Source organism: Miniopterus schreibersii, assembly GCF_964146895.1.
Source record: "Miniopterus schreibersii genome assembly, chromosome: 10".
Taxonomy (NCBI): Eukaryota; Metazoa; Chordata; class Mammalia; order Chiroptera; family Miniopteridae; genus Miniopterus; species Miniopterus schreibersii.
Window position 1 is genome coordinate 39814245 of NC_138110.1, and position 18670 is coordinate 39832914.

At 36.4% G+C, this 18670-nt stretch overlaps 1 protein-coding gene across 1 annotated transcript in view; it reads right to left on the reverse strand.

Annotated features, from left to right (window-relative positions):
- MIB1 (MIB E3 ubiquitin protein ligase 1) overlaps positions 1-18670 on the reverse strand; it is a 93144-nt gene that overhangs the window by 50052 nt on the left and 24422 nt on the right. The window contains exons 5-10 of the mRNA XM_081150092.1: positions 18362-18428; positions 16577-16781; positions 11979-12162; positions 8221-8365; positions 6475-6608; positions 903-1010 (exon numbers count right to left, since the gene is read on the reverse strand). Of these exons, the coding sequence (XP_081006218.1) occupies positions 903-1010; positions 6475-6608; positions 8221-8365; positions 11979-12162; positions 16577-16781; positions 18362-18428 (843 nt within the window). The remainder of the gene's footprint in view (positions 1-902; positions 1011-6474; positions 6609-8220; positions 8366-11978; positions 12163-16576; positions 16782-18361; positions 18429-18670) is intronic.

The window sequence follows — 18670 nt, forward strand, 5'->3', positions numbered from 1 at the left end:
GAGTTTACTCTCGTATATGGTCTATGGTGATCTAGTTTCATTTCTTTGCATGTATCTGTCCAACTTTCCCAACATCATTTATTGAACAGACTTTCTTTACCTAATTGTATATTTTTTGTCAAATATTAATTGACCATGTAGGCATGGGCTTATTTCTGGGCTCTCCATTCTAAAACGAACCTCTCTTAAAGCCTATTTCTGTGGACTGCTCCAGACTCACCTGATGCCTTGTTTCCCTCACCTATAAAATTCTAACTTATCAATTTATTTGACTCCATATGTGCATAAGCTGTCATAAGATTTCAATACTTATTTATCACCTCACTGAGCATCGACCTATGATCCAGAAGACACGGTTCAATTTCTGGTGTAGGCACATGCCCGGGTTGCAGGCTCCATCCCCAGTAGGGGGCATGCAGGAGGCAGCCGATCAACGAATCTCTAGCATCACTGATGTTTCTCTCTCTCTCTTCCTCTCCCCTCCTCTCTCTGAAATCAATAAAAACATTAAAAAAAGAGAGAGAAACAATAAGACTAAACAAATTCTAATATACTGGCTCCTTTATGAGAAAAAAAACATAATAAAGGCCTCTGAGTGTCACAAATCAGAAAAAATCTTGACCCACAGGATTTATATTCCCCCTCCTTCAACTTCTCCAGTATAATTCTTGGGTGAATCCAACTGGCTTCCAACAGCAATTGGGGCTATTGCCAAGAATACTGAGGGATCACAGAAAAACAAGAAATGCTTCAAGCTGTCTTTTCTCAAATTTTTATTTTCAATCAGGAAAGTCTTAGGTAAATACTAAATTTCAAGAATAAAAACAATCCATCTCATGATACAAAAGTACCATTTCTAGGACATTTTTACTGAAAATATTTTTCAAGCTTAGTTTAATTACCTCCGCTTCTACATCCACATTTTGTTTCAAAAGTAACTTCAAAATGTCAACATGTCCATTCTGACTAGCAGCTTGCATAGCTGTGTGGCCAGCACATTGTCCATTTACCTAAATTTAAAAAAAAAAGATGGAATGTCACAAATCAGAAAGAGCCAATATATACATATAGTGTAGGTTTAAATTTGCTACATTGCATAATGCTATGAAAATAATTTAGACTGGTATTCCATATATCCTAGAACCAATCACCAGACATAATTTTCTCTAATTTAGAAGAGGAATGCAGGCCTTTTTTTCTTTTTTTTTTTAATGAAAGTCCCATTGTTCAAAAAGCTATGAAAGAACTGTTTAGCAATTTACAAAGTTGAAAAAAAGGAAGGGATAAAAGGAAGTTAGTTACATTAGTTTTGTATATTTACTTATATTTGGATTAATAAATCTCAGAGCCTATTTTAATTTTAAAAAGCAGTAAGGTGAATGAAAAACTTTAAAAAAAAAAAAAGTCCACTACAGTGTAAATATCTTCAATTCAACAAATATACCAAGTACCCACTATAAGCAAACTACCATGAAGAATATACATAAATGAGTTACCAAAGTAGCTATACACAATTATTCTACTATACAGCAGTAATTTCCAACCTTGTCTTCACTGTAGATGTTGTATAAATGCATAACTTACCCATGAACATACCCAAAACTAAGTTCAATGCCTTAATCCCACCTTATTTACTCCCAAACATAAAACCATAAAAAACAGTTAAAGATGATATCCTGACCACATATGTTTGTATCATGCACCTAAAAAGACAATAAAAGAATTTAAAACATAAAAAGCCATAAAGACAAAGGGAAAGGGAGAGTAAACAACAAAAAACGAGAAAAAGCAACACATTTTTGAAAAAGAGAAGCAGACAGAGAAGTTTTAATTGACTTTCTAAAGAAGAGGAAAACAAAGCTTGAGAACACCAGACAAACTCAAAACCTGCAAATGCAAGCACATTAGAGAGCTAACAAGAGGAACCCCAAGTATACATCTGATGTGCAATGGCCACACTCCAGGCCCCCTCCTTGAACTCAAGGAGAGAGAATTAGCTGCCATGACTGTAGGCCCTAAACAGGAAAAAAAGAGGTTTCTTCCCTCAAACAACTGAATAGCCATAGAAAACAGACTCCTACAGGATGGCATGTGGAGATCCAAAGAATTACACATACACATACACACAATCCCTATAATGCAAAGTCAGTCACCAAGTCCTATCCATGTGAAGAGAGCTACCTACCAATCAGGTTTTCAATGTCAGATAAGAATTAACAACTAAGGCTCAGGGATTTGAAGCACTCAATTATAAAAAAAGGGGGGGGATAAAATAATTTTTAAAAAAAAGAAAAGAAGTGATTGGAAGAGCGACTCGGTGATCTGGAGACACATTTGTTGCGAGGAGAGTGCACCAACCACAAGGAATGACATTTCATAAACAAGCTAACCTGGCATTCAAGAGAAAGGCTCCTGGCTTTGGGTTCAAGATGGCAGAGTAGGTAGATCCTGAGCTCACCTCCTCTCACTGACACCAAACTACAACTACATATAGAACAACTACCTCTGAGAATGACGTGAAGATTTTTCTGAAACTATAACTATAAAGAAAAAGCTAAGCCCTGGCCAGTGTTGCTCAGTGGTTAGAGTGTCAGCCTGTGCACCAAAGGGTCAAGGGCACATACCTGGGTTGCAGACTCAATCCCCACCCCGGTCAGGGTGCCTGCTGGAGGCAACCAATCAATGTGTCTCTCTCACACAGACATTTCTCTCTCTCTCTCTCCCCCTCATTCCCTCCCTCCCTTGCATTGCACTCTATCTAAAATCGATTGAAAAATATAATATCCTCAGGTGAGGATTAACAACAACACAAAAGCCACACTGAGATGAGTAAAAGGGAGACGCGGTCAAATTAGGACCCATGCTAACCCCCACTCCCTGTGCAGTGACCCACAAGTGGGAGAGATACCACAGCCACAGAGGTCCCACCCTTAAGAGTGAAGAAGAGTCTAATAAGCCCCAGCCTAGGGAACCTGCACCAGGGAGAGGAGCCCCCATAACATGTGGCTTTGAAAACCAGCAGGACTTACATCTGGGAGAGCCAAAGGGCTGTAAGAAATCAAAACTGTGCTCTTTCCGAGTCCTAGCACAGAGGCAGCAGTTTGAAAAGCACTTGGGTCATTCATGAAGGTGATATATTGACTAATTTTAGGGCATGTGCTGGAGGGACATAGAACTGCTAGAACTATCTCCAGGGTCAGAAGTGGTGGTGGGTGTCATTTTCCTCCCCTTTCTTTATTCTCCTTCCACCTAGCTGGTGTGACACCAGCAGGTGCCATTCCTGACACACTGCATTAAGACTTGCTAACACATGCCTGGCCGGATTGGCTCAGTGGTTGAGCATCAACCCATGAACCAGGAGGTTACAGTTCGATTTCCAGTCAGGGCACATGCCCAGGTTGCAGGCTGGATCCCCAGTTGGGGGCGTGCAGAAGGCAGCCGATCAATGACTCCCTCATCACTGATGTTTCCATCTCCCTCTCCCTCTCCCTCCCCCTCTCCCTCCCTTCCTCTATCTGAAATCAATAAACTCATTAAAAAAAAGAAGACTTGCTAACACTGCTCATCCCACCCTGATGATCCCCTGAGGACCCACTCAGGTGGGCACCCCTCCAAAGGTGCTTCTGTCCAGCCACACCCAGTGGGAAGCCTCAGTTGGCACCAACAAATAGTAGCGTGTCTGCAAGTAGAGTCTGAGCCTCACAGCCAGTCACATATCAGCACACATACAACAGTTGCAACCAGGTCTCACAGCCACCAGGCCAGGGACCAGTCTCACCTATTAGTGTGTCCGTAACACAACAGGAGGCCAAACTAGTCCACATAGGGAACACCTCTGGAGCACCTGGCTCTCATAAAGGGAATTCCATCCCTGGGACCCCCAGGACACCTTCTAAATATGGCCACTTTTTCAAGACCAGGAGACAGTTCACCTACCTAATACATAAAAACAAACAGGTAAAATAAGGAGACAAAAGATTATGTTCCAAACAAAAAAATAAGGCAAAACCCCTGAAAAAAGTACTAAACGAAACAGATGGGTTATGTAATGGAAAATCTATTCCTCTACTGACAGGCACTTGGGCTGTTTCCAGATTTTAGCTATTGTAAATAATGCTATGAACATAGGGGTGCGTATATTCTTTCTGATTAGTGTTTCAGGATTCTTAGCATATATTCCTAGAAGTGGGATCACTGGGTAAAACAGCAGTTCCATTTTTAATTTTTTGAGGAAACTCCATACTGGTTTCCATAGTGGCTGCACCAGTCTGCATTTCCACTAGCAGGTAGTAGGAAGACTGTTTTAATTAAATGATGGGTTGTATTTATTTTAATTATTTATGGCATTATATTAAAACAAGGGTAAAGTTTTAGTTTCTTTTAAGCTTCAATCTACAAAGATAATTAGAACTAGCAAAACAGAAACCACACACACACACACACACACACACACACACATGCTCACACATATACAGGAAGCTAAAAAGAAGACCTAAATCTGTTGTGAGAAACACCTAGGAAGCAACACTTTTGCCAAGAAAACCCAAAAGGCTCAAAATTGATGACCTCTGAATATGGGGACAATGTGGAGGTGCGTGCTAAACACAAAAGCGTCAGTTGACAGTCTGTTTAAAAAGCATTTAGGCCCAGCAGGTGTGGCTCATCGGTTGAGTACTGACCTATGATCCAGGAGATCGAGGTTCGATTCCTGGTCAGGGCACATGCCCAGGTTGCAGGTTTGATTCCCAGTCAGGGAGCATGCAGAAGGCAGCCAGTCAATGACTCTCATTATTGATGTTTCTATCTCTCTCCCCCTCTCCCTTCCTCTCTTTGAAATCAACAGACATATTTAAAAATAAATAATAAATAAAATAAAAATAAAAAACATTTAGATCCTTGGCTTCCCCCCCAACCCTGCACAGCTGAGCTACTGCTCCACCCTCACACTAATTGAAACCTGAAAGTTTATTCTCCAGAAAGGGTAAAGAATCCCTAGCTAATGTTAAGGGTGGGCCAAAGTACTAAAAACAAAACTTTTATGTAAATATTTGCATGCCGAATCCTAAGAACCCAGGCCCTCTTCCCTTAAACAATATTCATAAGATTGGCAGCCAGGTTTATACCCATGAGAAGAACTGAGAGATCTTTTTGGGGAGTCAGACGAGCCCAAGAGTAAAGACCTAATGACCAACACCCAGGAATAATCCAAGGAAATGTCCAATCAGATCACACTATAGTGAAGCCCCTCCCCCACACAAACTTCCAAACAAACCCTTTAGTGACCACTGTTATAGACAACCAAGGATCACCAGACATCTGAGAAATGGCCTCTGACATGAAAAGTTTGTCTGGAAGAAGTTAAAGAGGTGAAAGTAGTTGCCGCTGGAGAATGAAAAAATAAAGTTGAGGAGATGCCGTTTTTCATAACAAATCTTTTAGAACGATTTTCCCTGAAAATTTTTAGAATGTATGACACTGTTAAAAGATAAATCAGTAATTAAATTTTTTAAATTAAGTATAATAAAATGTAAATCTGCCTAAATCTGCCTAACTAAATATAAAAGAAGTCTGATTCTATCTTTCAAACACAAAAACATTGGTACTTTCTCATAAAAAACAAATTATTTGTGATATATCTTACAACTAAGCAAAGAACCACTTTGCTGTGCTTCTGCAATTGCTCTCTCTCAAATAAACCTATAATGCTATATGCGTTCACAGGAATAAGATGTTTATACCTTACAATTGTAGATCTGATCTTCTTCAAACTGTCTAGCACATTTACATACAAAGGTGTGGCAACAAAAGCCTTCATAACACAGTGACTCCACTTACAATCTTGGCCAGCACTAAACACCATATTGGTGCCAGCCTGGCAGCAATCGCAAAGCCAAAGGATGACTAAGTGAGAAGCAAAATAACCCATTTAAAATATGGCTTATGTGAACAGTAAGATTACAACATAAACTATTAAGATTTACAAAGTGCATGACCTCTAATTCACCTGCCTTACAAACAAACTATGGAAGAGTCAAGTTTCACAGGGAGGGGAGGGTAAAAGTCTAGATTAAATGTTTTGAAAAGGAGGATAGAAAATTGCTTGTAATATTTACTAATATATATTTAAAACACATACATGATGACATTTACATGAGAAAAATTCACTGAATTTCCCAAAAGGACACTAATCTAACCACTTAAAAACCTAAATAGAAATTTTGTCAATCATAAAATAAAAAAGGTCAGTGTTAAAATAAGAAAATGTCAATACCTTTTAGAAATGCACACTTAAAAATGATGGCTAGTGTCTTCTTTAAGATATCTCAGAAAAACAAGAAAGGAGTAAAGCACATGTGGAAAAGTCTTAATAATTACTGAAGTAATGTGACAAAATCTAAATAACTTTTGAAGTATAAGGTTTATTATACTATTCTATTTCAGTGTATGCATCAAAATAATTTTTAAAATGCTCACATCCACATCTGGTCTTTTTAGCAAATCTTCCACTTTAGCAACATCTCCGTTGGCAGCAGCCTTAACTAATTCTTCATTGAGGTCACCAGATTCTTGAGTTTCAAATAATTTCTTCAATAGTTGGGAGAGTCTTTCTGTAAAGCATCAAATAAAGCTGCTAATACAGGAGGATCTCAAACTTTATCTACTAACAGACAAGTATTAACCATATGCCTATAATATATACTTTTCCATTTTTATTATTTCTGTCATTAATGTTATTTTTCCATTATGCTACAGATATTACCCATGGAACTTACAATTACATATACATATAATATATATATAAAGCTGCATTAAATTTGAGCCCATAAGTATTCCCAGTTTTCTCCAATTCACGTATTTCAAGTTAAAATTTCAGAAAAAGTAAAGAATTACAATAATAATTCAAAATGTAGAAGTCATACCAAAGATATTAGAAATGAACACATCACAATAAGATTACCATAATGATACAAATTTCCTTTCAGGTCTTAAGCATACCACCAAAGTGACTCTGTGAGCTCAATGCTACAGGCCTTAGAATAAATCAACAGCTCAATGATTATAATTCAAAAGAAATATAATCTCTATAACATGAAGGGAAATATTTTAGGGACAAACCAACTTTCAGTTGCAAATGGACATCAAAGTGCTAACAACATACTTCAAAGGTACCCACTGATTACTTTAAACTAAAACAAGAACGAACTAGGGATTTACAAAGCCTTCCCTAAGGTATTTTTTCTGAACGGCATTCATCAATAGAAAACCTACACAGTTCTACTCCTTAATTCTTGGATCTTCTTATTGGAAAGCAAAGAAATCACAAAATGAGGCAAAGGACCAACACCAAGTCCACACTGCCTGAGAGGATATTAACCATTCTTCACTGTTTTAATTTGTATGTAGTCAGCCTGTTGTGATGCCATCAAACCTCAAGGTAAAAATAACCACCACCTAATTTAAACTTTAAGCACACTAGCAAATTACAGTAGGAAAGAGACAGAGGAAATAGAAAGCAGTACAAAATAAAATTGGAGGTCACTCAATGTTCTCCTTTACTTTCTTACTATTTACTGTTATGGGTCTATCGTCTTTTCTGGATGACAACAATATACATCAGTAACTTGTAAGTTGTAGAATGGACTGAGTCTGTGTACATAAAGCTGGAACATAGGAAGGAAAGACTGAGCTTGAATCTACCCAAGCATTCAGTATATTCACATCTCAACATGGTTTTCCACTCACTGTGGTATATACAGTAACTCTTATTGAATGTTAAGGGAAAAAATATGACTGAGATGTAAAAATATCCAGAAAGAAAGCCATCTGCTAGCAATAACGTTGAAACAGAAAAAAAAAGAAAACCGGTCTAAGAAAGTGATGGCTCTTTGGCAGAAAACAAAAGTTCTGACTAAAGAGGAGAATGTTGAATTTTAGGTATCTTAGATTTGATGTGGAGAAGCACTCAATATATCTAAGATAAAGCACATATTTATGGAACTTTTCCAGTGCAAACCTCAGCCAGAACAAGGATTGTTCACTGTATGGGAAAAAAAAGTTTTGTAAAAGTTTAAAAGGTAGTTAACATTCAAGCGAAGTTATGTGATCTAAGAGAAAGGCAAGAACACATACAACGTTACACCTGTATATGAGATCTGGGGAACTAGCAAAGGTTCTAATGTAAATCATACTAATTTTAAAGACACATGAAACAAAACATACCACCAGATGCATTGCTAATGGCTGATCCTGCAGATGCCACCTTGGAAACTGCTGCTGGATTGTATGTCCAAGATGTGCCACAAACTTCCACCTTTAAATCGCTGTCTGAATAAATCTGTTGTACTCGGCCAACTTTACCTAAAGTCTTTTAAAAAAATCAGATTCATGTTTCCAAGTCCAAAGTATATACCATAAAAATCAATCAACAGTTTTTAGATGTTTAAATAATTCATTTTTTTGTTCCTAAAGAAAAACCTTTTTAAAATGACCATACTCAAATGGGTTATTCATTAATTACAAACTTTAAAGATTAGCTTTTAAAAATATTTTAATAGAACTATTATACTTCCACAAAAATATAAGAAAATAAATCAAGAATCTATCTGATTTCATAAAAGTTCACAAAATTTTGCTTTTTGATATCAACCCTTCTTTTTTAACCCGTAAGATATAGCTTGAGAACTTAGAGCTCAAGTAGTACAAAATCCATCCTCAATCTAGTCTAAAAATATAGTCTGATTTCTAAAGTATATATACACGCACACTACACACACACACACACACACACACACTCAAATTTAAAATGGCTCAAAGTTATATCTATGTTTAAATCCTTTTTAGAATCATGCCTGATTCAAAAACTTAAGTGTGTAGAAATAACATACCTATTAAATACGAAATAAAGAGGGAAATTAGGTACAGAGCACAATCAGCAACAGCAGTTCTTACCATGTGGCAAATGATGTTCTAATGTTCTAAGACAGTGATTTTCAACCTTTTTCATGTCATGACACACATAAACTAATCACTAAAATTCTGCAGCACATCCAAAACTATATTTTTTGCCGATATGACAAAAAACAGGTATAACTTTTACTGATTTACAGTAATAATAATAAGCTATAGTTTTTCTTCCAAAGTAACTTTTTAAAAAATCTGGTGCCTATAGTTGTATATAAGGATTTCCGGTACCAAGCATTAACCAATCAGATGCAATCTTATTAAGCAACGTGACCAATAAGAGGCAACTCTGTTATATGACATATATTTATGGTTCAGAACAGGGCATTCACTTGAGACAGCTATTGTTGTGTTGGCTGTTGTCATTTTTTTATTTGACAATCTAAGGCAGGGGTGGGGAACATCCCGCCCGTGAGCCGTATACAGCCCACAAATCATTTGGTCTGGCCATGCCAAGGCAACTGCAGGTGGGACTAAAAATTCAATAAATCTAGGAGCTTTCTCATAGCTAATTTTTAAACTGATAATTTTGTATGGCCCGCGAATGTTGTTATAAATACCCAAATGGCCTTTGGCAGAAAAAAGGTTCCCCACCCGATCTAAAGGAAACAAGGTGAGTGCTCCTGACTAACGTCAGGTATTGCATTGTTTTAAAAAGTTATTGCAGCCCAGCCGGAAATGGTTCAGCGGTTGAGCATCAACCTAGGATCCACAAGATCGCAGTTTGATTCCTGGTCAGGGCACATGCCCAGGTTGCAGGCTCAATCCCCAGTCGGGGGCCTGTAGGAGGTAGCTGATCAATGACTCTCTCATCATTGATGTTTCTATCTCTCTCTCTCCCTCTCCCTTCCTCTCTGTGAAATCAATAAAGATATATTTTAAAATAAATAACATAACATAAAAAATTATTACAGCACAATGTGCCTATTGCAGCACACCAGTTGAAAATAACTGTTCTAAGAGCTTTATATGTATTGATCCATCTAATACTATAACCCTGAGAGTTAAGTGCTAGCATTAGCCCCATTTCAAACTCAGTTCCAAAATCTATTCTCTTAAACACAACACAATAGCAAATAACAATACCAGAAAATTGGTGAAGAATAGTGATAATATCTGACTACTTCCTAACAAAGAGAAACTGCCCTTGACTTTTGTCCTTTGACCTCTCTGCAGCACCTGATCCAAATTTGAGAAACTATTCCTGAACAGTTTCTCAACTATTTCTGGGTGACAGTCTTTCTGTTTGTTTTCCCCTTTCTTCACTCACTGGTTCCTTTTCCTTCTTCAGATCCCTAAATCGGTTCATTCTCCAAAAATTTATTCATTTTTCACTCTTCCTTCTTGAAAATTTAATCCACACTGACAACTATCAACTTATTTCAAGTCTTGAACATATACTTCTCTAGCCCTGTTTATCCCTCTCCGTGCCCCCCAACATACCAATTTTAACTTCTCATTAGACATTTTCACTTGGAATTTTCCACCAACATCTCAAACTCTATGATGCTGGAAAATCTCAAACACACAAAAGCAGACAATACTATACTGAATCCTCATGTACCTATCAACCAAATTTAACAGTTATTAGCTCATGGCCAACCTTGTTTTCCCCTACTCATTCTCCCTTCTGTATTATTTCATTATATACGCTCTTTTTTAAAACATAACTACAATATTATCAACTCACCCAAAATTATCAATAATAATATAAAATACCAGTCAGTGTTCAAATTCCTAATTGCCTCATAAATGTTCAAGTCAAGCTCAAAATAAAGTCTATACGTAATTTTTTCTTTGCAAATTATTTGTTGAAGAAATGATTATTTGTCCTATAAAGTTTCTTACAATCTGAATTTTGCTAACTGGTATAGTTTAACAGCTTCACCTGAATCTTTACTTGTTAAGACATCCTTCAAGTTGGCTGCTAGATCCTTTTAACATGACCTAGAAATTTTTGAAAACTTCCTTACTTTCTGGTATGAGGCTCATCTTGTTCATTTCCTATCAAAGAGCTAGAATTAGCCATTTCTCCAAGATCCCTAGTTCTTTACACAGGAAAGGCTATTTCAAGACCATAATCTGGGCACTAACGTTGGTTATTGGTTATTGTTACTGGAATGGTGAGTGTTTCTAGGCCTTGTCATGGACAGAGCTAAGAAAAGGGGGAGAGGGATTGTTTTATTTTGTTTTAAAAGATAAAATAAATGCAAGACTATAGGGTTTTTATATAACCTCTTCTATATTATATCTGTATCTCCTTTCCCAATTCTGATCATTCTGGTTCTTAAGGTCACTGGGGATAATAGAATTATCTACAACTACTCATTTTTTTGTCATATTACACAAACAATAATCTCAAAATCATATCAACACTATTACAATTAAATTTCTGAAAACTGTTAAGTATTTCTTTTTCCGTGTAGTTCTGTAGAGTATATGCCTCCTATAAGCCTATAGAGACAAATTACTGTGTTTAAAAATCATGTGAAATTTCCTTTCTGTATAGCTATGCCAACAGAAAACACATTTAGGTTCATTTCACTTATTTTCTACTTTTAGGAGTTTCATTTTTTAACTTAATTTTGTTCTATAACTGTACAAAATATATGGTTTCAAATCAAATCTATAAAACAAGACATATTCAAAGATGTCTCTCTTCTACTTGTCCCCTATATCATATTCCCTTCCTATATATGAACACTTTTAACTTTATTTCTTCACTAATATTTTTATTTTAAATAATAGTATTTAGTCCCAATTAATACCTTACCCCTACATTACATTTTCCACTAACTGCTCTATGCAAAAATATTAACTATAGCCCTTTTTGGACTTTCCCTGGCTAATTTAGCTGGAATAAATCAGAAAATAAAAGGCATAAGTATGCCTAAATGCCAATGAAGAGCACAATTCTCAGAGGATTATGCTAATTTAGTTTCTAAAATTAAAGTGCTTTTAAAAACTACATAAGCATGGTGTAATTCCTAGTCCAAAACTATTCTATTTATACTTACTGGGAGCATAGCTTCAGCCCATTCTCCATGTCCTCTTTGCAGAAGTTTAATTCTTTCCAGATCATAACAAACTTGTACAAGATCACCCACTTGAAACTGTGAGGTGCCTCCTTCTGCACCTTGAGCAGCATCCCCACTTCGGACAATGTTTGCTTTAGTGAGAACGGCAGGATTGAAGGTCCACCTAAGGATAAGAGCAAAAACTCAAAATAGGTAAGTTTAATTTTAATGTAACATTTTTTGTTAAGCATTGAAGGGAGAAAAGTCTTACAACACATCCAAAAAGTAAAGCAATCCTTTACTATTACATCCTGAATTATTTGTGTTTCTTTTTACAATTTTAAAATACTAATTTGGGAAAAGAACCACTGTAATCTTACCACCCTAATATGATATACTTCTATGTCAATTTATTATCCTTTCTTTGCATGTTAAAAATTTGTTATAAAAATAATACACTCATTGTTAAAAATTAAAACATTTCAGAAACATGTAAAATATGTTAACTTTGAGAAGGAACATATCTGCCAAGGACTCCTGAGGGTTAACTGGGCCCAGTCTAGCAGTCATTGCTGACAGAGGCCTCTCAGGCACTCTGCATTTGAGGAAAAAGCTACAGAATGAGCTGCCAGCCTCCTGCACAGTGTTTCTGAATTCTGAGTCAATCCTTATAAGGGAGTTCCTGGCATCATCTTTTGACCAATGGACTGAGACCTGCCACATCCAATAAGAACAGTGCATCTATATTATTTGCATATATACTGACCAATCAGAATAAACAATTTTGATCAATAAGGACCATGCCATTTGGATCGATCAGAACTGTGTAATTTGGATTCCTCATTTGCATAAAAATTCACAGAAACCAGGGTGGGAACTTTCTCTTTAAAAGACGGCACTTGTAGTTTCCACCAGATACTGCATTTCCTAGGTTTATAAACTGTTCACCTGAATAAAGTTTCTCCTCTTTCCACAACTCAGACTGGTAATTTTTGTTGATAAATGACAGTTCCATTTCACACAAACACACATGGATCACCATTCCTCACCCCACTAGACACCACTGTTAATACTCCATTGTGTATCCTTGCAGGTCTTCTATCAATATGCTGAGTGACAGTTATAATGTAGAAAGAGAGTTGTTTTCCTTTCCATAAATGGAATCATTATGTAATTCTGTGGCTTTTTTTCTCAGAGGATGCATCTGGGAAGATTTATTTTGCAACATCACAGGAACAGATCTACATATTCCAGTTTAATGGCTACAGAGTATTCTATAGCACGGATATACACTAATGTACTTAACCAATCTATTGACTCTCATTTAAAGTATTTCCAAATGTTCACTGTGGTATTACGAACAATACTATGAAGAACCTCCTTTTACGTACACCTTTGTGCATATGGGGGTCAGTATTTCATCAGAGATTCTTGGAAGAATTACCTAATCAAAGTATACAATTTGTTACAATTCTGATAGAGCCAAACAGCTCTACAGAGTACACCATTTCCCCGTACAATTGCGATCTCATGGATAAAAATATTTAGTTTTAATTTCTCATGCAAGGGTATTTTACATTATCGTAATCACTGTAGCAAAACAAATGTGGATTCTGAGTTCTTCTTTTCTATATATAAGCATTTTGCTATGCTGCTACCATTTTCATAACCACCATTTTATTGACTACTTAATATTCTATCAAATAGTTGTACCACAATGTATATAACATATTTTCTCCTAGTCCACATGGCACTCCAAGGATAGAAGTTTCCCTAGTCAAATAAGCTTTTATAATATGGTCATTAGCATATAAAAGATTCTGAGTAGTCACAACATACAGAAACTTACTAAATTCCTATAACCATGCACACTTTGTTTTGTAAAACAACCATAAAGAGAAAGAAGTGCCTCTGACCAGTTAAGAATAAAAATCAGCCTGGCAGGAGTAGCTAAGTGGTTGAGCACTGACCTATGATCCAGGAGATCGCAGTTCAATTCCTGGTCAGGGCATATGCCTGGGTTGCAGGCTCAATCCCCCAAAAAGGGAGTGCAGGAGACAGTCAATCAATGACTCTCTCTCACATCATTGATGTTTCTTTCTCTATCTCCCTCTTCCTTCCTCCTTTCCTCTCTCTGAAATCATTATTTAAAAATAAATAATAAATAAATAAATATTCACCTGGACTAGTAAAATTAAAACATATATATATATATATGTTGATTATCTTTTCATGGGTATAGAATGTATAAAATGAATTATCCCTCCAAAATTCATATGCTGAGCTCTAACTTCTAACATTACTGTATTTGGAGACACGACCTTTAAGGAGGTAATTAATGAGGTTAAATGAGGTCATAAAAGTGGGACTCTAATCCAACAGGACTGACTGGTGACCTCATAAGAGGAAGAAATAATAGGAGTGATGACCTCATAAAAAGTGATACTGGTGATATCTCTCTTTCTCTGAGCATGCACAGAGAAAAGGTCATGTGAGGACATAGTAAGAAGGCAGCCATCTACAAGTCAAGAAGTGGTCTTACCAGAAACCGACCCTGTCAACACCTTGATCTTAGACTTCTAGCCTCCAGAACCATAAGAAAATCTATTTCTGTTGTTGTTTAAGCCACCCACTCTGTGGTGTTTTGTTATGGTAGTCTCAGCAAACAATACAGTGAGCTTACTGGTCATCTCTGTATCTTCTTTGGAAAAATGCCAATTCAAATCCTCTGTCCATTTTTCAATCAGGTTATTTTGAATTATAAGACAAAAGTCCCTAATCAGACATATGATTTGAAAATATTTTCTCCCATTCTATGGGTTGTCTTCTCACTTTCTTGATAGCTTTTTTTAAAATACAAACGTTTTTAATTTTGATAAAGTACAATTTATTCACTTTTCCTTTGGCTGTTTCTGCTTTGGAGGTCATATTTAAGAAACCACTGCTTAATCCAACATCATGAAGATTTACGTTTAAGTTTTGTTCCAAGAGTTTTATAGTTTTAGCTCTTACATTTAGATCTGTAACTCATATTTCTATATTGTGTGTAGCAGGGGTCCAATGTCATTCTTTTGCATGTTGATACCTGGTTGACACAGCAACTCAATTTCTGTAAAAAGGGCACTAGGATTTGACAGGGATTGAACTGAATCTGTTGATTAGTTTGGGGAATACTGCCATCTGTTATAGGCTGAATTATGTCCCCCGCAAAAGATATGTTGACATCCTAGTCCCTGATACTTCCTGAATGTGACCATATTTAGAAATAAGATTTTAGAGATGTAATCAAGTTAAAATGAGGTCATACTAAATGGGGGCAATCTCTAATCCAATGACTGATGTCCTTATAAGAGGATCATGTGAAAACAACTTTTGATTATTTTCTATGTAAACAATGTTAGAATTTCCATGAGCTCAATTAACTTCCTTCTATGTCTCCTCGGGGTTCTTTCCTCATGAATGGTTAAGCTACAAGTAGTGGCTTGGCAAAAATAAAATAGTGGGCTAAAGGATTATTTACATGGCTCTCAGTCTCACATGATCTCCCTAGAACTGTCTGAACTTGACTAGAGATTGATTTCGATGCATATGAAAATAAAATTTGTACCCAAGAAAAAAAGTTGGAAAATTATTCAATTTAATTACTGCTTTTTCTTTAAAATACCATAAACATACAAGTAAATTAGACATATTTTTACCCTTAAGAGCAAATATATAAAAGGCACAGGCCCAGTCTCCAAGAAACTCGCAACCTAGAGATCAAATAAATAATCATTTTACTAGATAACAGGAGACCTATACAGATGAATAATGTATGCATACACTAGAGAGGGCAGAAGGAGAGAGTAGGTTCCCAAAGTATATAAGCTCAATATTTATAGAATGCAGACGAGTTAATCCAGAGAAAGGGAAAAAAGGAAGAAAGGGTATTCTGCATGAAGGGAATGGTATGTGCAAAGGTACAGAAGCGAAGCTATCACGCGATTCTACACCGCTGCTAAGGATTAGTGTGCGTGTGTGTCTGTGGTAGGGAGAACTGTTACCAAGAGACAGCCCTGCGACTATGGGCCGGCAGCACTTTAATTTCATCCTCCTCATTCAGGAGAGACCGGTACAGTCCATTAGGAACATAGAACCTTCTGCTATCCTCGGACCTAACGATGACACATATATTCTGCTCCCTGCAGTAAAAAAGTCAGAGAACAGCCCGGCCGGGCGTGGCTCAGCGGTTGAGAGTCGACCGAGGATCCAAGCGATTGGGGTTCGATTCCTGGTCAGGGCACATGCCCGAGTTGCAGGCTCCATCCTGATGTTTCTATCTCTCTCTCTCCCTCTCCTTTCCTCTCTTGGAAATCAATAAAGATATATTAAAAAAAAAAAAAGTCACAGAACACTGCAGCTTAAAGGTATTCATATAAATTCACAAACACACATACTTCTTGACATTTGTTCCCCTCCACCTACCAACATGTTCTGGATTTATACCTACTGAGAGCTACCTTTAAAGAGTCTTTGGTTATATCACATTATTTGCTTTCTTTAAGGCTCTTTTCTCTAGCTTTATTTGCCATTACTGAAAATTAAGAAATATCACCAACCTATTGCCACTTGGATACTGTACTACAATGTCATGATCTTCATCAATGCCACAAACAGTTCCAGTTGTAGTTAAAGTCTCAAACATGCCATCAGTCCATCCTCCATGACCATGCTGCAAAGACTGTACAATTTCTAGGTCAAGATCTATATTTACCAGGTCACCAATCTGCAACCCACCAGGATTCCTGTTGCCATTCTGCTCACCTGTAATTGCAGAGGGAGTTGACAAAGGAAAAGGAAAGTTACATGTAAAGGAAAGCAACAACATGTAACTTCATTATTTTTAAACAAGAATAAGCTCTAGATTTTTAGTTTCCAACTAATCTGAAATAATGTATCCAATTCTAGAACTAGAGATCTTAGAAAAAGAAAAGCATGAAAGACTGAAATAATGTGATGATTTGTGACGATAAGGAACAGGAGCAGAATCTATAGAAGATTATGCAACCATATATCAGAACACCATGTTCTAGATGTTGCAAATATTCACTTTTCTACCTGGACAATTTGTTGACTATCACTGCATCAAAGCCATGGTAACTAACTAGAGATTATGAAAAAAAAAAAAACCCTATAATTATTTTTTCTCTGAAGTGTTTAGTATTATTTTTTACCAATGGTTTTTGTGATTTTTGCCTTAACAGCATTTTTAAATATTTCAAAGCCCATTCCCTACATTATTTTCAAAGCTAGTTCTGGAATAAAGGATTCATGATCATGAAACACTACAATGAGGGATCCAAAATGTGTATGCTGATTCTACGCTTTCCTTGTGAAGGCAAGACACAAAACAAGAAAGGTGGTTTTTTTTTTTGGTGCCAAAACCTGGGACCGCAAGAAAGTTTCTGACAAGAGAAATGGATGCTCTCAGCAAAAACGAAAGTATTTCTACTACATTCTCCTTAAAAAAATAAAAATAAAGAAAAGAGAACTTTTTAGCAAAAAGGCAAATCCAATGATTTAGAAAGAGAAACACAGAGTTTGCATGAGAAAAAAAAGCATTCAGCCCTGGCTCATCTGGCTCAGTGGTTAAGCGTGTTGTCCCATGGACTAAAGGGTCCCGGGTTCAATTCCAGCCAACCGTACATACCTCAGTTGCAGACTTCATCCTCCGCCCTGACTAGGGCAAGTGCGGGAGGCAACCAATCGATGTGTCTCTCCCACATCAATCTCTCTCTCTCTCCCCCCCCCCCCCCGCCTTCTACTCTCTGAAAAGCAATGGAAAAAATATCCTCTAGTGAGGATTAAAAAAAAAAAAAAGAAAGAAAAGCATTCAGAGACTAAAGGCTTAATCAGAAGAATATGGTAAATGTTTGTCATAGTAACAATAAAGAATCTATAAATGAAGGTAGTTTTGGTTTTCTTGTTCTTTTTTTTATATTAATGCTTTGTGAAATTATATTTATTATATTACCTTAATCTTGGAGCTGTTCTTGTATTAGGAAGGCAATTTTACGGAAATTCTAAAGATTTCATAAGCTTTAAGTTGTCAGATCCTATTTTCAATAGTGTAAGAGATATTAATACCTAATACAAAATTTTTCAACAATATAAGTTTATGGGTAAAAGACATAAATGACATGTCAATTCTCAAGATATGACAATTCAGTGTCTATATAAATCATTTAAAAATAACAAATTCTTTAAAACTAAAATAAAACTAAAAAAGTATCTCTTCAAATAGCTTTAATGGTAACTGCTTTTTTAAAAGTCCATTAAACATTTTTCTGATTCCATGAACTCTGACCCATTATTTAGTAATTTTCTCTAGTCTGCTAACTCACCTAGCACAGGGCAGTGATCTCTGTAGAAAGAACCTCCTTTGGCATCCTGGACACACTTCAGATCAGACTAAGAAGGAAAAAAAAAATCACCCTTGAAAACGTCAAGTATAGCTAGCTCAATACCTAAAGTAGACAAAAATGTTCATTCAGAGCATACCCTCAGCAGAAGTCAAGAGTAGCTCTGGGTTAACAGTCACACTTAACATGGCTTTCAAAAGCAACCATCAAAAACTATAAACCTGATCTTTATAATATTTTCAGAAACACATGCTAAAAAAGGGAACTATAACATATCTAGTATTTAAAATA